At 35.5% G+C, this 24980-nt stretch overlaps 1 protein-coding gene across 2 annotated transcripts in view; it reads left to right on the forward strand.

Annotated features, from left to right (window-relative positions):
• ZNF292 (zinc finger protein 292) overlaps nucleotides 1–24980 on the forward strand; it is a 104480-nt gene that overhangs the window by 38591 nt on the left and 40909 nt on the right. For both annotated transcript variants that reach the window (XM_011988911.1, XM_011988904.1), the window contains 3 exons: nucleotides 19548–19702; nucleotides 19897–19975; nucleotides 22174–22309. In XM_011988911.1, coding sequence (XP_011844301.1) covers nucleotides 19548–19702; nucleotides 19897–19975; nucleotides 22174–22309 — 370 coding nt within the window. The remainder of the gene's footprint in view (nucleotides 1–19547; nucleotides 19703–19896; nucleotides 19976–22173; nucleotides 22310–24980) is intronic.

The raw sequence follows: 24980 nt of genomic DNA on the forward strand, positions 1-24980 counted from the left end.
GAGACTCCGCTCCAAAAAAAAAAAAAAAAAAAAATGCAGGCACAACACAGTTTATTCAGTGTCCCCAAGGGAAAAAACAACCTGCGCCCTTCAACTGTGATGTATCTTTTCTGCACATACATGCTCAGATTCTCACACAAGTGCGCCCTCCAAGAGTAATAAGACAGCTCAGTGTGCACCTTTGTTTCATGCACAAAGTTATTTAAAAACATTATATAAAATTACCTTCAGGCTAAGTGTAGAGTTTACATGGAACATAAATGAATTTCATGTTTAGACTTGGGTCTCATACTGAAGATATCTCGTTAATGTGTATGTGGATATTCCAGAATTTGAAATAATCTGAAACACTTCTGATCTCAAGCATTTTATATAAAGGATACTCCGCCTGTACTAATTTAACAAAATCTAGGAACTAAGATGAGGAGAGATAGAGGAGGGAGATAAAACATCTTAAAGGTCGAATAGAGGAAAAGGAAAAACAAGAACAGGGGAAATAGAAGTATTCTAACCCTAGAACCTAAAGGTCTCATCCTTTAGATGGGTAACTAGGGAGAATTGGAGCATGGGAAATTCAGTGTGGAAACTTATTCATGTCATATGTCTAGAAAAGGCACAGCATTCATTATCAGAATGAATTTAGAACTTCTAAATAAGTGTGGAAAACAGAATAAAAACAAACTTGGTAGAACAAATAAGGAAAAGGAAAGGGGAGATTAAATGATAAATATGGAAGGAATAAAATTAAATGTGAATAATTTGAGTTCACTCAGACATAAAAATGCTGTTTACAAGGACTTTTTAGTTTAAAAGCGTGAAAAATGAAATTAAACATTTATGTTAAATCAGAAAAAAGAAAAAAGTTGAAATTAATGAAGCAGAAAAAATAGAATTAAAAATAAATGAATTCTTTGAAAAAGATTACTCTTTTTCACATCTAAGTGAAAAAAAAGACAGCAGAAGTAGACAAAATCAGGAATAAGGAGACAACTGTGGATCTAGGGGGCAAGAACTAAGTTTGCTGCTCTATAGCACCAAATTTGAAAACAAGAAGAAATGGTGGACTTCCATTTAAAATTCAAACTACTGAAACTGAATCAAGAAAAGTCTGAATGAATACAAGTTCTATTGTTAAAACTGTTATAGGCCATAAATTACTCTTTTCTCAGTTTAACTGAAAAGAGTAATTTATGGCCTATGAATCGAAAGCTTCCGAATTTATTTTACAAAGTACTTTAATATCAAAACCTAATAAATAATATTTAAAAAGAAAACTGTAGGCCAGTTTCACATATGAAAGAATATATATGCAAAAGTTTAAATAAAATATTAGGAAATAGAATCCAGCAATATATACAAAAAATCCTTTTAACAAAACAGATGGTATTGCAGGAATTCAGTGCTGGTTCTGTACCTGAAAATATCTATATACTATATTAAATTGAAAAGCTCATTTGAGAAAAAAAAAAAAAAAAACCCGTATTCAGTAGATGCTACAAATGACCTTCGTTAAAATCACCATTCCCAATAAAAACTCTGTAAAATAGGAATACACGGAAATTATTTAATGTAATAGGGACTAAGTTTTAGAAACTAATGACATAATTTTAAGTGATAAAAACAAAAAAATCTTCTCCATTGTAAACAGGTTACAGATAGGAATCCCTTTTAGTATTATTTTTATTTAACATAGTGTTAGTAGTTTAAGAAAAGTAAAATGTTGAAGAATAGATTAAAATAACTGTGCAAAAGATAGTGAAAGGAAGATTTGCCTTTTCACATTTAGATTATAGCAATACGTAAACATTTAAGGAATAGAAAAGTATATTACTAGAACAAGTAGAGAGTGAAAAAATTCTGGTACAAATTGTGAAGTTAGTGTATAACAACACAGTGTTGAATTTAATGAGAAAAGTTTAATATGAGGATTTTGGTATCAACTGGCTGTCCAAAGATAAAAATGGACCCTCACATCACATACAAAATTGTTTTTTAGATAAAGATGTAAATACAGGTACTCCTTCATTTGGGTGCACTTTGAGGTGTTGCAGAAGCGATGATGAGAGCTGAAACTGCAAAGCAATTTTATTTAATACTTTATCAGTTGGAAATTTCATAGTTTTCCTGTGACTGTTAAAATTTTCATTGAACTATTAAAAATACCCATCACTGGTCATAAATGTATTGGGAAATGGAGGAAAAGAATTAGAATAATACACTAAAAATACAAAAAATAGAAAATAATTATTTAAAATTATCTAAAAATTTGAAACATTAGAAAAATCGAGAACTAGGCAGGATGTGGTGGCTCACGCCTGTAATTTCAGCACTTTTGGGAGGCCAAAGCAGGTGGATTGCCTGAGGTCAGGAGTTTGAGACCAGCCTGGCCAACATGGGGAAACCCCGTCTCTACTAAAAATACAAAAATTAACTGGGCATGGTGGCACATGCCTGTAATCCTTGCTACTCGGGAGGCTGAGGCAGGAGAATCGCTTGAACCTGGGAGGTAGAGGTTGCAGTGAGCCAGTATAGCACCACTGCACTCCAGCCTGGGCAACAGAATGAGACTCCGTCTTGGGAAAAAAAAAAGAAAAGAAAAAAAAAATTGAGAGGATGTTCTATTTGTAAAAAGCTTATCGAGAATAGTTTCAATGGTGCTTGCCTTCTAATTGTATAACTTAAGATATGGAGCAAGCATCTCTTCTGTGCCTTGCCGAATTATTTTCTTTTCTAAATTTGTATTAATTTTCAACATTTTATATAGTACTTGGCATTTCCAAAGTCATGAAATATTTCAGAGACTTCTTTTAATGTGAAGTTTTTTTCCTCTGGGATATCTTCATCTTTTGGTCATAACCAGTTTCCAGTTCCACTTTCAGCATTGCCACTTTTTGTTTCCTTGCTGCACTTCCATTTTTGTTGGTCAGTCCCCTCTTTTGACTGTTTCCTTTTGTAAAATGTCAAGTCAGTGTATCACTGGGAGACAGGAAGACAACACAGTTACACACTTTGCTGTTTGTGCATATACTGAGTATACAAACAGGTACCCAGTAACCAGTTGCTGTCAAATTTTGGGAAAAGTTATGTGATTGCTTACTGATCATGATGCACATCTCTTATTTACTTAGTGATTTGTGGACCAGACATCTAGAAACTGTGCACTTACTCAAAGTTGATACACTGTGGTAACTAAGAGTTGAACGAGGTTGTTGGGGACTATTATTTAAACTGTGATGACTGGTACCTGTGTATTTCAGAACTGTGCAAAAGCAAAGACTGCTTGTGTACATGACACACAGACACAAAAAAAACTTGAAATATAATCTGAGAGACTACGTATTTAGTCCTTCCTAATGAAGACTTTCTAGTCTTTATATTATTCCCAGAAAGTGTAAAAAGATGGACATATTTCATAACATAAAAATGAATTTAAAATAACAAAGCCAACAGGGAAAACAGTAGATCCAGAAAATTATTTCTAAAACTGGTGCTGAACAAAAGGTGAATTTCTGTAATATACAAAATTCTTGCGGTGTGACAAGAAAAGAGACCATCAGTGTGATAGAGCAACAGACAAAACAAATCCAAATGGACAACAAATGAGAAAGGAGGTCAGATTCATTATTATTTAAAGAAGTGCAGATTAGAGAAACTGTAGAATTTAATGGGTTGTATATGATTTCTTGCTAGAGGTAATATAGAGAAAGGCACTCTCAAACTTCGGTGGAAATGAGAAAACAACCTTTTGGGAAAGCAATCTGGCCAGTAAATCTGTCAGTAAAACAGCATATCTGTTTGCTTTATCCTAGCAGTTGCTCTTCTGGAAATCCATCCCATAGTAGAAAATTTAGTATTTCATTTAATTGCAGTAGGTTAGATAGTACCATAAATGTTTTTGAAACCAGAGTACAATTTTAGAATATCAGATTTTTAACATTTGGGTTTTTTTTTTTAAAAAAAAAGCATTAAGTAAGACTGGTCACAGTGGCTCACGCCTGTAGTCCCAGCACTCTGGGAGGCCAAGACGGGTGGATTACCTGAGGTCAGGAGTTCGAGACTAGCCTGGCCAACAGGGTGAAACCCCGTCTCTACTAAAAATACAAAAAAATTAACCGAGCCTGGTGGTGGACACCTGTAATCCCAGCTACTCAGAAGACTGAGGCAGGAGAATTGCTTGAACCCCAGAGGCGGAAGTCATGCCACTGCACTCCAGCCTGGGGAACAGAGTGAGACTGTTTCAAAAAAATAAGCATTAAGTAGAGCCAGAGTTAGTTTCAGTTTTTTATCTAAGATGTATCCATTTTAGTTGAAAGATGTACCTTCATTTCTAGCTTTCAGCAGTATGTGTTTTCAATCTTTGATTCTGGGTTATGAGGGTGCTACAATTAAAGGGATTTTTAGATCATTTCTGTTTCAAGAGTATTTATGTATCTTAAGAACAGGTCCCTCTGAAATGTAGTTAACTTTTCCTGAAGATAAAAGTAATATGATTTGAATCATTGCTGTTTTAAGCAATGTTTAATAGATACTGATTGGTATTTTCTTTTTCATCAGTTTCAAATTGATTCTATAAATTTGATAAGTTGGAGAGAATATGCGGATAGCTAGAGGTCTGTGTAACAATGACACCAATTAGCTTAAAATTTAAATCCTGACATAACCAAGTCACCATTGCATGTTTATGTATTCCATGTTAGTCATTTTAGAAAATATTAACATTAGAACTACTTTGTAGTTGGGAAATGGATGAGACTTAAAATAGGTTTTATAAGATATGAAGTACTTAAATATATTAGACTTGGGGAAGTTATTAATTCTCTGTGAACTTTGCAATCTTTATCTGAAACTTTGAGCCAGATGTGAATCAGAATTCAGAAATGTTCTGCATTCAAAAAAGAATATGGTGCATATACTGTATTACATAATAACTTCAGAGGGTCCTTGGGTTGCATCTCGTAAACACAGCAGAATACATAAATATTCTCACTAAATGGGACAAAACCTATCAAACATTTCATTCCTTTTTATTGTTGAAAAATATTCAGCCATATGGATTTATTACATTTTGCTCATCCATTCAAACTATTGATGGACATTTGGCTTGTTCCTAGTTTTAGGCTCTTTTGGCCAACATGCTTATATTTGTTTTGGTTGGATTGCTAGGAGTTGAATTGCTGGTTTGAATAGTAAATTTATGTTTAACTTTTTAAGAAACTGACTATCCAAAGTGACTACCATTTTACATTCTCCTTAGCAATGTATGAGAGTTCCAGTTTCTCTGTATACTCACCAACACTTGGTATTGTCTTTTTAAAATTATAGCCATTCTAGTGGATGTGGTATCTCATAGTTAAATTCATATTTCCCTAATGGTTAGTAATATTGAACATCTTTTCATGTGCATTTTCAGCCATTTGTTATCTTCTCTGGTGAACTGTCCATTTAAGTCTTTTGCCCATTTTTAAAAACAAGGTTGTCTTTTTATTATAGAGTTGTAGTAGTTTTTTCTGTATTCTGGATATGAGCCCTTTGTTAGATATATCATTTTAAACATTTTTTCCTCAACCTATGGCTTGGCTCTTCATTTTTTAATGGAGTCTTTGGAAGTGCAGAAGTTTTTTATTTTGATGAATTGAAGTCCAATTTATGAACTTTATAAAAATAGATAATGTTTGGTGTTCTAAGAACTCTTCAAGAAGTTTTATAGGGTTAGCTCTTCATTTAAGTATGGTCCATTTTGGGTTTTGTGTATGATGTAAGGTAAGCATCTCATTTCATTTTTATGCATGTGGATATTCAGTTGTTTCAGTACCATTTCCTGTGCTGAGAATGGATCACATGCCCTCTGGTTCGGCCTATATTAGCATTTGTTTCTAGGAAAATGTTTTTAATTTCTTTTTTATCAAAGTCACTTATACAATGAGTATAAATTACTAAGGGAAAACCTATTTCTGTTGAATTTTATTTCTATTCAGAGCAGTTGCTAGAGAATATAGAAATTAAAGGAATCAATCACCTTTAAAGCTGGGTTTCCTACCATTATATTTCATGTCCTAAAGTAAGGATGTATTGTATGTGCCAATTGGCCCATGATAGACATGCACAGTAGACTGTGGCACCCTTTCTGGCTTATCCCCAGCAAGTTGAGATTGAGACTCATGCTATAATTATTTATGGCAGCTAGACTCTCTTTCTTTGAATCTGATTGTGTACATACTGAGCTTGTAGGTCTCTGAAGTTACTAGGGGTTACATTCTATGTAAGCGGTTTACGCTTAAGGATTTTGGACCTCCCACATGATATTCAGCTGTATGTTGGGCTAAAGTCTTCACTTCAGATTTGAGCCATGTATTTACCTTCATTATGACTACTTGACTATGGGAGTCAAAATGTAAAGGTACAGATCAACCAGACATACTATGTTAGCATTTTTGGAAAGTAAGTTCAAAGCCAGAAATACTGTGGAGACTAAGCTGAAGTCAGAAGTGTCCTTTTAAGAGTGTTTTTTACAGAGAAACAGTTACATAGCATTGTGAGAATTAATTCAGTGGATGAAACCTAAAAACATTCCATTTCTGTATTATGTACTAGACATTAAAAAAAAAAAAACCTCTTCTCCCATTAATGTCAGGTTTCTTAGGAATTAGGTTAGCATCAAACATGCTCATGTTTTTCCAAGATTGAAACCCTTTGTGCCAAGGCATCGATGTGGTTGCTTCTGTAAGCCTAGCTTATAGCAAAGAATATACAAGAACAGAGAAATTATGGGGCATGCCATGTCAGGCTAGGGAATAGGGAAGTTTTGGGATTATAGTTGGTTCATGCCATCAAAATGCTACAAAGACAGTAGGCCCTGGAGCCAGAAGTTTTAGAATTCTCAGAAAGTCTGGAGATTGTGTTACAGCATCCATATTGGAGATTATTTAGGGATTCAAAGCTATCAGAAACTCAGTTTTGTGAATGGTTATTTCATATCCTAGCACTGAGTATATGGGAATGTGAATCATGTTAAATTCATAATTGATTTTCTTTGAAAATGCTCAACTACTACTAAAATAACTACTGCAGTGAGCCATTTGCCAGGGATGGTATACTGAGATATGGGGAAACAAGTGTCTCAACCAGAACAATGGGGAAGTAAGATTATTGGATTTCATCACAAGTAAGTGAGAGTCTCCTGAATTCTTACAATTTGGGAGAGAGATGATATAAAGGCAACATACTCAGAAGAAAAAATAGTGGTGGACAAGCTGAACCCTGAGATTCCGAGGTAGACTTATTTTTATGTTATGAAATTTGTGTTATGCATATGGCACTATGTATTATTTGTGAATATGAGATACAAAATGTCTTCCCAGTTTGTAGCCTTTTATTTGATTTTCTATGGGGTTTTGGTGAAAACAAGTTTTTAATTCTGTTGTAGCTGCAGTTATTGTCTTCCGTTATGGTGTGTATTTTCTGTCTTGTTAAGAAAACCTTCTTTGCCCTAAGGTCTTAAGGTATTCTCCTATGTTTTCGTTCTGAAGTTTTTTGTTGTTGTTGTTGTTGTTTTTCTCTTGTGATGGAGTTTCATTCTTGTTGCCCAGACTAGAATCCTATGGCGCGATCTCGGCTCACCGCAACCTCTGCCTACCGGGTTCAAGCAATTCTCCTGCCTCAGCTTCCCAAGTAGCTGGGATTACAGGCATGCACCATCACGCTCAGCTAATTTTTGTATTTTTAGTAGAGATGGATTTCTCCATGTTGGTCAGGCTGGTCTTGAACTCCCGACCTCAAGTGATCCGCCTACCTCAGCCTCCCAAAGTGCTGGGATTACAGGTGTGAGCCACCGTGCCCAGCCTCATCCTAAAGTTTTAAAGTATTGCTTTTCACATTCAATTACTTGTCCATATAGTATATAGTTTTGTTGTATGCTGGGAATAGTTATAATTTTTCTTTCCCGTTTAGATGGTTGTTTCAGGTTATTTATGGAATAGTCTGTACTTTCCTCACTGGTTTCTAATGGGACTTTTTTGTATACCATGCTCTCATATATATGTAGTTCTATTTTAAAACTCTTTCGTTTAGCATACATCTAATCAAGAGAAAATACTAAAGCCAAATTGAGGGACATTCTACAAAATGAGTGGCCTATAATAATCTCCAGTGGTGCCAGGGTCCTGAGTCTTTCAAGTCTTATTTAGGGTTTAAGGAGACTAGGACATGACAAACGCAAACTGTACTACTACTGTATCTTTTTCTATAAAAGACGTCATTGGGATAATTTGGCATACGTGAATGTCTGCAGATTAAATAGTAGTAATGTATCAGTGTTTATTGCCTGATTCTGATGGTCATACTGTGGTTATGTGGGAGAATGTACTTCTGTGTAGGAAATACATACTCTTTGAAGGTAATGAGGCATTAGGTTGGCCACTAACTATCAAATAGCTTAGGAAAAAAATTTCTTTGTACTGTATCTCCAACTTTTCTGTAACTTTGTGATTGTTTCAAAATATTTTTTTAAAAATTTAAAGTTTATTTATTGTAGGATTTGGTTGGTAACATTTAGGATTTTTTTTTTTTTTTTTTTTTTTTTTAGACTAAGTCTCAGTCTTATCGCCCAGGCTGGAGTGCAATGGCACAATCTTGGTTCAATGCAACCTCCGCCTCCTGAGTTCAACCGATTCTTCTGCCTCAGCCTCCCGAATAGCTGGGATGATAGGCACCTTCCACCATGCCCAGCTAATTTTTGTATTTTTAGCAGAGACGGGATTTCGCCATGTTGACCAGGCTGGTCTCGAACTCCTGACCTCAGGCGATCTGCATGCCTTGGCCTCCCAAAGTGTTGGGATTACAGGCGTGAGCCACTGCGCCTGGCCACATTTAGGATTTTTAAATTGCTGTTTATGTCTGAGATTGGCCTGTGATTATTCCTTTCTCATACCGTATGTACCGAGTTTTATTCTCAAGTTTATAGTAGCCTCAAACAATGAATTAGTGAATTTTCCCACTCTTCCTTTCATCCAAAAGCTTCTGTAATAAAGAGATTATCTGTTTCCTAAAGGATTGTTTGCTGGGGTTTTTCCCCCCTCCCCACTGGCCCCAGACACGATATATCTCTCTGTCTTCAGGCTGTAGTGCAGTAGCTCACTACAGCCTCGAACTCCTGGGCTCGAGTGATCCTCCAGCTTTAGCCTCCCAAGTAGCTGGGATTACAGGCATGCACCACCATAACTGGCTAATTTTTAAAATCATTGGTAGAGATGAAGTCTCACTGTGTTGCTCTGGCTGGTCTCTAACTCCTGGCCTCATATTGTCCCCCCACCTTGGCTTCCCCAAGTGCTGGCATTACAGACAGGAGACACCATGCCCAGCCTGTTTGCTGGACTTTCCTATAAAAAATGTCTGATAATTCTTTTTTTTTTTTTTTTTTTCTTAACCTGGATTCAGTTTCTTAATAGGTAAAGGACTATTTTTTTCTATTTCTTTGTGAGATCATTTTAGTAATGTTCTAACCATTCCCATTTTATTCAGATTTTTAAGTTATTTTCAGATAACATGATTCTTACTCAATAATCTTATTTCAAATAAGATTATTCAATATATTTTGATTTTAAAACGTCTTTATTGCTTCTCTAGTTATGACTCCTTTCTCATTTCCAGTACTGTTGATTTGTGCTCTTTTTTTCTTGACCAGCTTTGCCAGATGACTAGGTTTAGTTTTGTTGACCCTCTCTGTGTGTTTTCTTATTTTTTTCTTTTTTTAAACATCCTCACCACAATCTGTGCCTTTATTTTTTTTGTCATTTATTTCTCATCTTAGTTTTATTACTTTTACGTTTTATACTCTTTGACTTTATCCTGTTCTTTTTCCAATTTAAGTTGGCTACTTAGTTATTTTAACCAAATTTTGCATAATAAACTGCAAAAACTTTAATAGCATTTAACATAAGCATTATCGCTTACTCATCTGAGGTCTGGTTAAGTATCTGTTGATCTTGGCTGGACTGATATGTTTCAGATTGGCTGTTACCTGATACGTGTTGGACTCAACTGGAGCAACAGGATGACATCTGCCTCTCATTACCCTGCTGGGAACAGCAGGCTAATCTGGATGTATCTTCTCATTGTGAGGGCAGAAGCATAAGAGAAAGCAAGATGCTTAAACTTACAGCCGTCCTACTATCGCTTCTGCCCCATTCTCTTGGTCAGAACAAGTCACATGGGTTAGGAAAATATTTTCTACCATTATGAGAAGTACTCCAAAGTCATGTGACGAACGACATGGAAATAAGGAGAGGTGCTAAGAATTCAGTCTACCACACATCCCACCCTCAATACTTTGCTTTTCCAAACTCTTTATAACAGAAAAGTTACAAGAATAGTACCATGAATACCCCCATAGCTTTCACCAAGATTCCTCCTTCATTCACATTTTGCCGTATTTGCTTTATCTCACACTTTATTTTCTTGTCTGAATCTTTTAAGAGTTAGCCAGTGTTATGACATTGCCCCCCTTATGTACTTTAAGCATTTATTTCCTAAGGCCTTTGGCATTTGACATTTTTCTGTATACTCACAACACAATCATCACACTCAGGAAATGTAATATTGACACACCACTATTATCTAATTATGATATATATTTAAATTTCTCCATTTGTCCCAATAATATCCTCTTTGGCTATTCTTTATTTTCTCTTTTTTAAATGCAGCCATTTATCAAACAAATATCACAAAACAAATGTGATATTTGTTTTATCACAATATATGAATTCCTAACAATTCCTTTGACATGTAAAATTGCACATTAAAGATCCCAGGGCTTATTGAAAAAATGTACTTAAGAGACACAGCATGCAAAAACGTCATCTCACACACACAGAACCTTATTGAAACAGTAGCGCAGTTTTATACCTATTAAGTAGTTAAAAAATGCATAGGTACTTTACCTTGAAAAAAATCTGAAGTTTCTTTGTGGAAGTGAGCACCAGAAGGAAAGTGGGTGTCAGAAGGGATGTAGTTTGTGAGTTAATGTGAATTAGCAGAAGGAGAGTTCTCTGAAATTGGATAGAAAGTTGTAACACCACGTGTGATTGGTTATCACTAATAACACTTATGGTGAACTGAGGTAGCTGGTACATGTTTGATTTGCGTGCGTGTGTGCATTTTGCATGTTCTAATAGCTCAGTTCATCTGGGTACAATTCTCTGCTTTCACCTAATGTTTCACACCAAAAAAAAGTATATAAGCAAATGAGAAATTCATGTTTTGCTAATGTTGTGTTGGAACAAATGTGTATATATGTATTTTTTAAAGCTGTAACAGAAGTGACAGTATAAACATTTGCATCTAAAACTGCCCCTCTTAAGATTGCTTTAGCTGCATCCTACGAATTTTGATAGGTTGTTTTTGCTATAATTCAAGTGTAAGTATTTTTTGATTTCTATTGTGGTTTCTTTTACCCCAGACTGAGAAGTACACTTTGAAATTTCAAGTTTGTGGTTTTCTTTGTTAGGGTATTCTTTTGTTAAGTGTTTAACTTTATTGCATTATATTCAAAGAATGTGGAAAAATGTGGAAAAAATATAAAAAATGTGAACATATTCTTTATTTCATGTGACTGTCTATGTGGCCTAGTTTGTGTTCAATTTTTGTAACTGTTTTACTTGTGTTTGTGAAGAGTGTGCATTTTCTAATTGGAGAGTCCTGTTTCTCTAGACGTAAATTATCGTGTTTTTTTCTTAGCTTAATTTTCTGTGTGTTTATCACTAATTCAATCCAAATTCTCCCTCAATTGTTTAAATCTCCTCTTAAGCTTATTCAAGCACATTGGGTTCTCTATCAATTTCATCTTGAAGAAATTTATCCAAAATCCATCTAATATGCTATAATTATTTTCCAGGTCCATTGCACAACTGTCTTCTTGGAATCTTACTTCATTCATCTCTCTCATGTTAGAGCTCCCTTTCTTCTGTGTATCATTCTGACTCCTTTCCTGGTTTATTTTTCATTTTGGTGAAATTCCTTCTTCGGTAACATCCTGAAAAAATGTGCCTAGAAGGTAAAAAATTTTAGACCACATATGTCCAAAAATGACTTTTTTGTTTTAGTAGTTACAATCGTTGGATATAAATAGTTTCCCCATAGCTTTCAACGCAGTGCTTCATTTTCTTTTTGCTTCAGTGTTGCTGTTGAGAAGTCTGCTGCCTCGTCCCCTTCCAATCTTATTTTGATCCTATCTTGTTTTTGAGTTCTGAAATTTTATGAGAAAGTACTTTGGTACAGTTCTATTTTCAGTCATTGTGCTGGACATTCAGTGGGCCTTTTCATTCTTAAAATTCATGTTCTTAGGTTCTAGAAAATTAATTTCAATTAAGTATTTTATTTATTCCCCTCAATTTCTCTATTCTGACTTCCTGGAACTCCTGTTGTTAATTATGGGACCTCTAGCATTATTCTTTAAATTTTAAAATCTTTTTTGTCCTATCTGTAATTTTTATTAGTCTTTTTTCCCATGACTATTTCTTATAACATGGTGTTTTTATTCATAGATGTAATGTGTTTTCTCATATATCCAAGAATATCAATGGTAGTTTCTTGAAATTTTATTTTCTCCCTGCATAGTTTCTATTTATTCAAAATTGCTTTTTTCCTCCTTGTTTTGATTTCTCTCAACGCTAGAAGCTTTTTAAAAATGTCTACTGGTCTTTAAATACCATATTTAAGGGTATACTGCTAAAAACGTGATTGAGAGCTCCAAGTTCATGTATGACGTTTGTTGTGATTTTCACAAATAAGGGGTCTAGTTTGTTTCATTCCCTGATGAAGGCTTTTGGTGTCAGATTCTTGGATCTTTTCTTTTTGATTTCCCAGAAAAAGACTCAGCTAGGGACCTGGAAGTTCAGGCAGTGAGTTGGAAAAAAGGGGCTTGCTGTCTATAGGGAGTATGTAAAGTTGACTTACTGCCCTGAAAAGTAAGATACTTCTTCTCAACTGTGTCCAAACACCTCTTTTTAAACTTCTTTACTGAGGAAGAGTGGCAGTACCTCGCTTGGATTTTCTAGCTGTGGAGAGTGAGGAGGAAATCAGGGAGGCTTAACTCCTAAAATAGACTTTTCAACCAGTTTTCTCTTTTTTAGCCCCACTTTCACCCCCCATTTTCAGAGGCATCTGGTGCTCCCAGTTCCTGAGCCCTTTGGTGATTATGCAGAGTTAGTAGGTTTTGCTTGTTTGTTTGTTTTTGTTGTTTTTACCTAAAGTCTATTTAGGAGTCACTTTTCTTGGAGTGTCAATCTTACATATGCTTTCCAGCTTTTAAGATTTTATTTCTGTTTGTTCCATTCCCATGTTCCTATTCTTATGGGTTTATGCCACTTTAAAAAAATTACTGTAGTTTCAGTGAGGTTTGGGGAGAAGAGAGTAAGGTGCAAAATAAATGTGTCCAGTCTACCATTTCTACACAAAACCTTAAAATACATTTTAATAACTTAGAAATTTTAAAGAGTATTTCACATTCATCAAAGGCTCTTCAGGGTAAAAGGTCAAAACTGTAAGACATTATTTGCTGCCTTTCAGTCGTGTACAGGGAGTTTTCCAAAGATACCTAATGTGTGGTATTGCAGCAGATTAAGTGTATAAACCAATATGAGAAACCCACTCTTTTCTCTTGTCGGACTTTGAAGAGATTTGAAAAATGCGAAACAATGCCTCTTTTCACTTTTTTCAGGAAATGCATTTTTATTAAAAATATCTTATGTGATGGGTTTGTTATTTTAAACTTGTTTATAAATATGTAAAAGTCTCAGTTTTCCTATTGAATATGGTAAATGTCAGTAGTTGTAACTCACATAAACAACTCTTTGGGTTCCTCAGTCATTTTTAAGAGGGTAAAGAGTCATGAGATCAAAATGTTTGACAACTTCTCTTCTGGAGAACCCTAGATGTAAATTGGAAGTGGAACATGAATGTAATAATATAAACATAACCAACACTCCACTAGTCTTATCTTTACGTAGGACAGTAATGTAATTTAATCCCCATGTTTATTAAATGTAACACCCCTGTGGTTTTATTTCTCTTTTATTTTCCTTCCTAGTAATCCTTAGGGCAACTAAAGGAAGCTACCAGAAGTTAATCTATACTGTTTCTCCCTAAAGCATATATGTTCTAGACTCTGCTGATTTAAATAATGAGAAATCAACTTAAGAGCCAAATGTTAAAGTGTGCATTTTTGTTCTCAAGGGAGTAAAAATTGGCTCTTAAAGAAAAAAGTTGTTTTTTAAATTGTTTGTTACATGTAAACAAATATATAGTTTAATCTGTGGTATCAAAATTTCATTGGGGATGATGAACAATTAGGAAAAAAAAGTCAAAGGTCTCCTTAAGAGGGGACAACAATGAAAACCACCGCAAGAAACACTGTGTTAGAGATCCTTTAACCTCTTGCTTATTTCTTCTATCCTAGGCTTGCCCCATAACACACACTATAGAGCAGATGCAGTAGCCACAAATAACTTTGTAGGGATCTAGTAGCTCCCTTAAAGGAGGTGAGGCATGTAGCAACCACAGAGCTTGTGTCTGATCTCAGTGGGAGACCTTGGGTCTCACTCAGCCCTAGCTAGTTGCCATGCTGGAATGTGGGCCCAAAGTTGCCAATTTTTTTTTTTTTAAAGAAAAGCCGGAAACCCAAGTTTTTATGTAAAATATATGACTTCTAAATATTAGAAACTAATTCAAATATTTTTTGAACAATGTGCACATGAAAACATCCATGAGCCACTAGTTTATGAACAGACACACATACTAGTGTAGTCTCTTCTGGTATGGTGGAGTGTGTCTTTAATGTATGACTCTTTTCAGCATCCTCAACTCTGAATCATCTTGCTCCTCTTTGAAAAACTTCAGTTGATGGGCCACCACCTGTCTCAGGAGACCAACTTGTTCTGTTTTTGGTTTACTCTGATGGTTTGGTAGTTCTGTCTTATCAGAAACAGGAGTGTCTCTTTTAAACTTTAACCTAGTGGTCCTAGTATGACCTGTGAGACACACAGAATAAAATTAACTCCTCTCTTATGTGACAAGCCTCTAGATTTGTGAATTTGGCTAATTTAATGTAATTTAATCCAAATTTTAAAAATTGGATTTACAAGTTAATTTTTATTTCTCCAGAAATGTATCGCATAGTAGTTAAGAATGAACACTCTGAAGTCAGACTATGAGGGTTTGAATACCTTCTCTGCCTTTTCCTAGCTCTGTGATCTTATGGCTTGTTATTTCACTACTTTATGCCTTGGTTTGTTAATTTTTAATATAAGCATATTACTATAAATTTACCTAATTACTGAGTAGGTAGTACATGTAAAGCTCTTAGAGCAACACCTAGCCATGTGGTAAGTATTCAGTAAATATTATTTAGTATCCAGATTAAGCATCCCTAGTTCCATCAGTCATTCATCAAAAAACAGTTTTAAATTTTCTCACCCTATTTTGCGTACAGGTTACTCATTAATGGAAGCAATATGGTGCATTGCAGGAAGACGTTTAGGTTTTGTTCCCTGTCTTTTCCCCTCTGTGCCATCTCCCCCCAAACTCATCTTCAAACCAGATTACAGTGACTTTTATCTTTGTTCATATGTGTATAAATATAAATATATGTGTATAGACAAATTCATTCATTCTTGAAAGAGTGTGGGAACAAAAACCATTGGTTTAATGGGGGAAAAAGTGTAGGACTTTGGTCAGATGCCAGTCTCAAGTACCAGGTCCCCAAGTCTGTCCAACTTGGCTACAAAGTTAGGGGTTCTCACAACCCCCTCCTCAGGGTCAGTAATTTGCTGGAATAACTCACAGAATTCAGGAAAATGCTATACTTATTATTATAAGGTATTATAAAGGATACAAATGAAGAGCCAGACGAAGAAGTACCTAGGGTGAGATCTGAAAGGGTTCCAAGCACCAGAGCCTGTCTCTGTGGAGTTGCAATGTGCCACCTTCCCAGCACATGGATGTGTTTTCCAACTCAAAAGCTCTTAGACTACTGTTGTTTAGGAGGTCTTGTGGAGTACATAGACATGATTGATCAGATCATTGGCCATTGGCGATTGGGTTCAATCTCTATGACCTTTTATCGCCTCCAAGACTGGGGGGTGGGGCTGCAAGCTCCGTCTCTCTAATCATGGCATGGTCTTTCTAGTGACCAGTCCCTATCTTAAAGCTATCTAGAAGCTCCTCAGCCTAATGTTATCTCATTAACATGAAAAAGACACGTATGTAGATTTCAAGGGTTTCAGGAGCTCTGTGCTAGGAACCTAGGACAAAGATCAGTTATTTTTATTATACCATACTTGTATGCCTGCCAGTGGCACAAACTGAATTCAAAGACTGATCATGAATCTTAACATCGCTTTGGATTGAATGGTTGCATCATCGAATTCCAAATTTTCTTTTTCATGTTGATTCCTAGTTCATGTTGGTTCAACCAGGAACTAATCCCAGGTTTTAATTGCTCTAATCAAAATCACGTGTAAGAGAATGTTTTCATTTCTAGTAGTCCATAGTTCTCTGTCATTGTCCTCTGAATCATCTAGCTGGTCAAAAGATTGGAGAGTATAACCATTTCAGATCCGTAAGAAATATAAGTTCTTCTTTATTTGATGGATATTTAGAAGAAAGTTAATTCTCCTGGGTAGGGGCCTAAAGAAAACTTCCCCTTCATCCTCTGAAGGTTCACTGAAAATCAACTGACGAACAGCAGATTTGAAATGGCATACAAATTTATTAATGAAAGGGAGGTGGAGAAATGTGGATGATTTTAGAGGAGAGTTGTAAATTATTTTTAGGGGAATTCAGTGGGCTTGAAGAAGATACAGTGGCCTGGGACAAAGTCTGTTGAGCCTGCAAAGCACTCAGTGGTTTGTGACAAAAGTTTCTGCCCTATGAGTTCAGTTAATAAAAACTCAGGGAGGGAACTGTTAGAAATGCTTGTTCCCAATGCCACAAAGAAATAGCACTCAAACATAAATTTAATTTTCACAGTGAGGCAGTTGTTACTTTCTGCAGAAAAGGTGCTCCTCACAGATGGAACAATGGTGAGACCACACCTGGACAGGGGAGGGGAAGGAGTTCTTGTTCCTGATGCAGGTAGCCCCTGCTGCTGTGTCGTTCCCGTATTGGCTAGGGTTGGCCCACACAGTCTGAGCTAATTCCGATTGGCTATTTTAAAAAGAGCAGGGGGTATGAGCCATAGTGGTAGGGTGAGTAGTTTGGTGGGAAGGATGGTTAGGAATAGGTAACTAAAGGTGACTTAGGTCAGAGCAGGTGACCAGGAGTGACTCAGATAAAGCAGGTGACCGGGATGAGTCAGGACCGACCAGGAGACCAGGGAGCAAATGTGAACTACTGATGAGGACTGGCGAGAAAGTTGTTTACTGAAACTTAGAAGCAAGGGGGTGAAGAGAACCAGGGAGTTGAACTTTAAAATGGAGAATCAAAGAATAAGAGAGGTGAACATACTGACATACTGATTCTTTGAAAAGAAACTTGGGGTTCACTATATTTAACAGGATCAAAGTTAATTTTATTCTTCTTTGGTGGATCTGGACTTTAGACAGATAAGGAAACTTCACAGAACAACTTCAAACTGTGCTTTGGGAGAAAGAAGATCAAGAGATGGGAAGGAACAGGGGAAGGTCAGAGAGACTCTGAGGCTTCTTCCTCAGCATGTCAGAGTGCCACAGTTTGGGGTATCAGTTTCTGAGCCCCGACACCTGCAAAAGTGAGTCTCTGATTGGGATTATATGTATAATAGTGACATGATTAGGCAAATAAAAGGCTTTAATTTCTTTGTTTACGTCGAAGCTGAATCATCTTGGGTATAATGTAGGCAGCTTCATCTCATGTTCCATGTTGACCAGCTACAATGTCATTTGTTCATCATTACATTTAACAATGCCAAGAGGGTACAGAAACACGGATTCATCTCTTCTCCAGCATCTCTATCCCTGCTTGGACTTAAAAGATCAGGAATAGCTTTACCTTTGGGCTTCATGTGGATTGAGCTAGGGAACTTATCTCTGATTGTTTTTATCCTCACATAGAATCTATTTTGTACCATGGAGGTTTGGGATATAATGGGATTGTGAGGTGAGGTGAAAGTGTGGATGAGAGCAGATTTGTTTCAGCGTTCATCTGGGAAAGATTGGGGTGTTTTTTCCTGGATATCTGAGAAATAAGTTTTTCTACCTCAACTTTACTGGGAAATTTTGCTGTGGAGTTGGTTTTGAACCTAGTTGAGTATCCCCTGACACCCCACCCTACATCCTGCACTGTGGCTGCAGGTTTTCTCTCCTTTCTCTCCCTAGGAATTAGTATTTGCCCTCACTTCTTAGGGGGAAAGGAAAGGAAAGGATTAGTGAGAGCCAAGGTCTGTGAATATGTGGCTACTCAGTAGGTGAGTGGTTGTTTTGTTGCCTTTAGTTTACCAGCTTACTTTTTCTATTGCTTTTGTCTGATCACTTACTAATTCTGTTAGTTGGAAGTTAGTAGAGAGGACAAGGTAGTAAGTGCTTTGGTAGTAGAATACAATCCCCACCCTCTCCCTCCTCCCTCTCTCCAGTTTTTAAATCTGCTTCTGTATGCCAGAGGATACAGGCCCTCAGGAAATTTTTTTTTCTTCAATGCCCTATTTTCTAGGAAAAGACACCTGAATTTCCATATGTTTGATTAAATGAGTCTTAAACCCTGAAATGTGGAGAGGACCAATTGTGGCTTCTGTGTTATAAAAACATTTATTTAGAATCTCTCTTCATTTAGCATAACTATAGAACCTTTTAGATAAGAGTCTTAACGTGTGTATTTCTGTGTAACTTCTCTTTCCATTATCTCCCATCTTTATTCAGTAAGATAAATAGCATCTTTTAAAGAAATTCTGATGAGGTAAATTTAAAATATTTACTTAATTAAAAGATGAGAAATATTTTTAATTAAAAAACTATTATAGAAATTACTTAATCTTATAATTATTTAATATCTTTAATGTTGATTTTATATGTTGAAAGTCTTTGGATGACTTTTTAAATGCTAGCGCTTGTTATTAATTTGTATGTACTGTTATTTTTTTATGGACTGAAAAAGGACATGTCTTTGCTTACCATACATGATTCATTTTGTTTTTCAGTATTGAATTTTCTGCTGCTTTACGAAAAATAGAAGACAGATATTATTTGAAATTCTTCACTGCATGCCTGGTCAAGTATTACTTGCCCAGATGTCTTTTTAAAATAACTTTTAAAACTTACTAGGGAATAGAGGAGCTACTCTTGCACTACTTAAAACTAGCCTTGATGAAATGATGCTATTGCTGGATGAATTAATACTAATATTTTCTCCTACAGAGAGCTGCCAAAAATATGACTATATTTCATTTAATATTTTAATCAATATAAACTTTTTGTTTTTATAAATAAAAGTTTGTATTTTTCAAAATTTTTCAGAAACACAGCTGATGAGTCAATGTATATTTTGATTTACGTTTTGAATACTTTTTATTATTCCTTCCAAAACAGACACTCCTAGAATATGCAGAGAAATGGAAAACTTCAGAAGATCCTTTACCTTTATTGGAGGTATACACAGTGGCTATCCAAAGTTACGTTAAAGCCCGACCTTATCTTACCTCTGAATGTGAAAATGTAGCCTTGGTTCTGGAACGCTTGGCATTGTGAGTAGACCTTTGAGTAAATAAACTAGATTTAGCTTTAAAAAAGAACACAAAAACATTAAATCTCAAGTCTTATAGTTTGATTTTAAATAGATTAGTTATGGGGAGTTTGCTTATGATATTAGAATTACTGGTTCTATTTTCCTTTGAATTTTAATAATTATTCCTCTCCTTACCAATTTTTTGTTTTTTAGAAGCTGTGTTGAACTTTTACTGTGTCTGCCTGTTGAGTTATCAGATAAACAGTGGGAACAATTTCAGTCACTGGTGCAGGTGAGAATCTTTAGATTTAATATAGGTATATCTTATGTCAGTTTTCCTTACTCTTAAAAAAATTATTCAGTTAAGTTTTAAGACATCTCAATAATGACAGACATTAATTACTGATCTTATTAACACTAGTGTCTTACATATAGTAGATCTCAACAAGTGTTTGCTAAATAAGATAGATTGAATAATCTTTATGATCAGATAATTAGGGCTTTGTAAGAGCAGCAAGGGAACACAAAAGGAAGTGCCCTCATTTGGGTTTAGAAACAGTTAAACTGGTTTCTGAAAGTCTTCAATGCGCTTTATAAGAATTTCACATATATCATTTAATCCTCATGAAAATTTGTGTGGGTAGGTATGGTTTCCCCATTTTAAAGGTGAGGAAACTGAGGCTCATACTCTAAAATAATTATCTGCCCAAACTTGTATAGCTAATATCACATAGTAGTTATTCAAACTAAGGTTCTTTATTCCAAAGCCCATGCTTTTTCTCCGGCCTGAAAACACATGCTTTGTCTCTTTTATTTAGTGTTGTTATTCTGCCTACATGCGATACTACACAATTTAGCAGTTAGTTGTCTTGGAGTATTTTCAAGAATGTTAAATTTTGTTTCAAGCACTAGAGCTGGATGTATTATGGCTTCAATTAAATTTTGATTAATTGGTTGGTTAAAAAGAATGCTCCTGCCAGCTAGTTTCAAAGCTATAGCTCTCTTTCTCCCCATTTCTTTATCCAGAGTTCTTAAAATATCTTTAGGCCTTAAGATTTTCTGTAAGAAATTTGTTAAAGAGGTATAGCCTTAAATTTTAGAAGCATGTAGAATAAGCTATAGTTAAGCAGAGAAATAAACTTTCCTATTTTAATATTAAACGTTAAAATCTACATCAAGTGCAACAGGCCCTTGAAGGTGGAATTCATCTTATTTAATGTCATAGGATTCCGCATAATGTCTTACATATAACAAATGCTTCATAACTGTTTGTTGAAATGAAAGTGTCTTGTCCTGTTTGTCACATTGCAACTAACTTTTTGATCATGCATATTCTACTTCAGATATCCGTAACTTGTATCTTAGGTTTTTTTTTTCCAGAAAGTATTTTTAGGTAAATTATTTTGAAACTTACCGTTTGCCATTCAGATACACCCTACTACAGACTTAATATGCTTAACCAGAATTCTAAATGCTACTGATTTTGTTTGCCAACATAAGATAAAATTTTACACTTTCCTTTTTGAAACAAAAGGACTAGTTAATACCTTTTTAGATGGATTATGAAGGAAATAACTCTTTACATCCCTCTACATTCAGTTACTTAAAACTTAATAAAGCACCTGAACTTGTTGGAATGGGAATATTTGTATGGCTTTGAGGATTAGACTTTTTGTTTGAAAATAGCATGCAGCTTTGAGTTTCTACAACACTTTGTTCCCATTTCTGAGCTTCCTCAAGGTTAGTTTATGCCTAACAGCATTTATTTTCCCTGTGTTTTAACTATTTAAACATTTCTTTACCCCACTAGAGGACAAACGCCGTAAAGTCAGGGACTAGTTGCTCTCTTCTCTAGAACTTTGTTCATAGAAATTTTCAGTATACAGTTTCTGAATTGAATAAAAACTGTTAGTCTTCTGTGGACTGAAGACTATGCCCCTTTCATGAACACTTGGAAACAACTAGCAGGCAAGGTTCATCGTCAGCTTTAATGTGAAACTGCCAGAACTATACAATGAATAAATGAAAAAAATCATGCATTTAGTTATTTTCTTTTCGTAATTCCCTTTTATTGGAATATGCATAAGTTGTCACTTAGTTCGTTATGTGAATCTTTTTATTAATGGTAGACTTGGGGGAAAACTTTTTTAAACACAGAGGATATAAAATGTGTAAGTTCTTTTATGCGTATGGATATTCTGATTGCTTCCTTGAGGAATAACGTTACTCCTGGCTTAGATTTTGGGGAAAAGAAAACACAGACTTATTCTGTAAATACATTATATTTATTTAAGATTTGTAAATGATTTATTTCTTATCCTTGAAATTCATCTTTAAATATTAGAAGTAAAGGAATTGAGTACTTTTTAATGTGATGTGAAAGTTTTAAGATAAAAGTCTTTTCAGAAGTTTAGTATTATATTTAAAGCCTGATAAGCTTGCTTTTAAAAATCTGTTGTAATTCTTTGGATGTTTATTTAATATTTATAGGTAGCTCATGAAAAGCTGATGGAGAATGGCAGCTGTGAATTGCATTTTTTAGCTACTCTAGCTCAAGAGACTGGGGTGTGGAAAAACCCGGTACTGTGCACTATTCTTTCCCAGGAACCATTGGATAAGGATAAAGGTAAATTTTCGAGAGAGAGAGAGAAAAAAAAAAAAAAGAATAATTAGACTAGAAAAAATAAGTGTTAAAGTTGTTTTGATATAATTTATCTCAAGATATTCCAAAGAAGGACCATTTAATTAAATATCTTCTGAGGTGTGCTTGAGGCCCTGCGCCTTTATTTTATTTTGGGGAAGATGTATTTATACGATTATGGAATCATAGAATAACAGATAAAGTAGAATTTTTTCCCAACATCTTTTTAACAGAGGAATTCCTTCTCTAACTTCTGACAGGTGGCAGTCCAGTTTATATTTGATAATTAATTTGATAGTTGGAGAAACAGAAATAGGGTGATTAAATGCCCTTCCTCAAAATAGAGTAAGAAATCAGTGCTAGAACTCTTTAAGTCTTTTGTCTCTGAGATTAATATGCTTTCTCAGTTTATTGCTCAGTCTTATTCTATCCCCTGTGTTTTTCTTATATGAGCTCAGCCTGGTATCCTATTGAAAGTAGGTGGCTAAATTATTTATATGTATAGCGCTTAATGTTTTTTAGAGTTTAAAATTTGTATAGACCCTGAAGAAAAGTACGGTTGTCTTCTAGATACTTTTCTTGAGATTATTTAGGAAAGTGTGCCCAAATATCATCCTAACCTTTCCCAAGGTATTTTGGGAAGTAAATTTTTTAGAATAATTGTAATATATCTAATGGAAAAATCTTGTATTTACCACTGTAAGCTTCTTCCGTCATTTATTGCTGCTTTTCTTGTTGATCAGTGGCAAATTCTAGGAATTTTTGCTGTGTGATAGCAAGTTATGAAGGCCATGAGAAGGGAGTGTTAAGTCTATTGCTTGTGAGCTCTTCTGGTACTTTGATATTTACCCAAAGCCTTCCCAGCCAATCTTCAAACTTCTCTTTAGGTTGGTTATTCCTACTTGATTTCCGTCTCCACCATTTTCTCCATGTTTTCTTGATTGTTCTAGTAGTGTACCTGTTTCTTAGCTTTCACAAGAGGTTTATCTTTATCCCCTGTCTTCATGGATATCCAAAAATTAGCTACAGTGTTCTCAAGACCTTGGAAGGAGATCCTTTCATTACTTAATAATAGTAATTCATTTATTTATTTACTTATTTATTGAGACAGGATCTTGCTCTGTGGCCCAGGCTAGAGTTGAGTGGTGTGATCATGGCTCACCGCAGACTCAACCCTCCAGGCTCAAGTGATCCTCTCAGCCTCCCGAGTAGCTGGGACTACAGGCATATGCCACCACACTCAGCTAATTTTTGTATTTTTATTTTTTGTAGAGACATGGTCTCCCTGTGTTACCCAGGCTGGTCTCGAACTCCTGGGCTCAAGCCATCCTCCCACCTCAGCCTTTCAAAGTGTTGGGATTATAGGCATGACCGACCATACCCAGCCTAACAGTAAATTTAAAAGTTGAGAATCGGCCGGGCGCGGTGGCTCACGCCTGTAATCCCAGCACTTTGGGAGGCCGAGACGGGCAGATCACGAGGTCAGGAGATCGAGACCATCCTGGCTAACATGGTGAAACCCCGTCTCTACTAAAATTACAAAAAAAATTAGCCGGGCCTAGTGGCGGGCGCCTGTAGTCCCAGCTACTCGGGAGGCTGAGGCAGGAGAATGGCGTGAACCCGGGAGGCGGAGCTTGCAGTGAGCCGAGATCGCGCCACCGCACTCCAGCTTGGGCGACTGAGCAAGACTCCGTCTCAAAAAAAAAAAAAAGTTGAGAATCTTAGTTGTTTTTTTTTTTTTTTTTTTTTTTGCCTTGCCATATTAACTTTATTCCCAATAGATTACTACCAGTATGCTCTACTTCTGGCACCAACTTATACTTTCTGATCTTGTCAACTTTCAGAAATATTAGATGTGATATATTAGTAATAATATCAAATTACAAGTTCCTCACAGTTTGGAAAGTGCTTTTATATGCATGGTTTTATTTAACCATCATAGTGAATGCTGTGAAAAAGGTAGGATCTTTATTGTCCCTATTTTTCAGATGAGAAAATAGAGGCTCAGAAAGATGAGTATTTTTTCCATACCACATTACCAGTGATGAGAGGCAGAGCCAGGAATTAAAATCAGACCTCAGCCTCTTCCTATTATGCCCTGTTGTCCCATTGTCAATTTCTGAACAGCATTTTGCTAAATTCACATATTATGCTAAAGTGGGAAAAAGGAACCTTTATCCTAGCAGAGATGTCAACTTTATTTGAAAAGATAATGTGCCTGATTTCTTTACTTGTTTAAATGTGCCTAACATTGTATCTGTTAACCAATGTCTCTGCCCATCTCTGTGCTGCTTTATTTCTTGACCTTCATCTGTCATGCCACTGGAATAATTAGGACTGTGCAGCCAGGAGGAGTTTCCACAAATTAGATGGATTGTAGGTAGCCAAACTAATACAATACAGCTCATGAAGCAACCAGAGAGATGTTACATGATTGAGAGATTTGCAGCCATAATCTAGCCTGCAGCAAGTTTGAAGAGAAGAATAAGAGCTCAGAAAATGAGTATACCTCTATAGGTTATACTCATTAGTTTGTTTATAGTGAAGCCTTTTGAAGTTTTGATGTAGTATTTGAACAGTGAATAATCTGATTAATTCTGAGTTATTTTAGTTTATTTTTTTCAATTGACTGATTTTGGAGCTACTAAAGCCCAGC

This window comes from Mandrillus leucophaeus, unplaced genomic scaffold (assembly GCF_000951045.1).
Source record: "Mandrillus leucophaeus isolate KB7577 unplaced genomic scaffold, Mleu.le_1.0 Scaffold1092, whole genome shotgun sequence".
Taxonomy (NCBI): Eukaryota; Metazoa; Chordata; class Mammalia; order Primates; family Cercopithecidae; genus Mandrillus; species Mandrillus leucophaeus.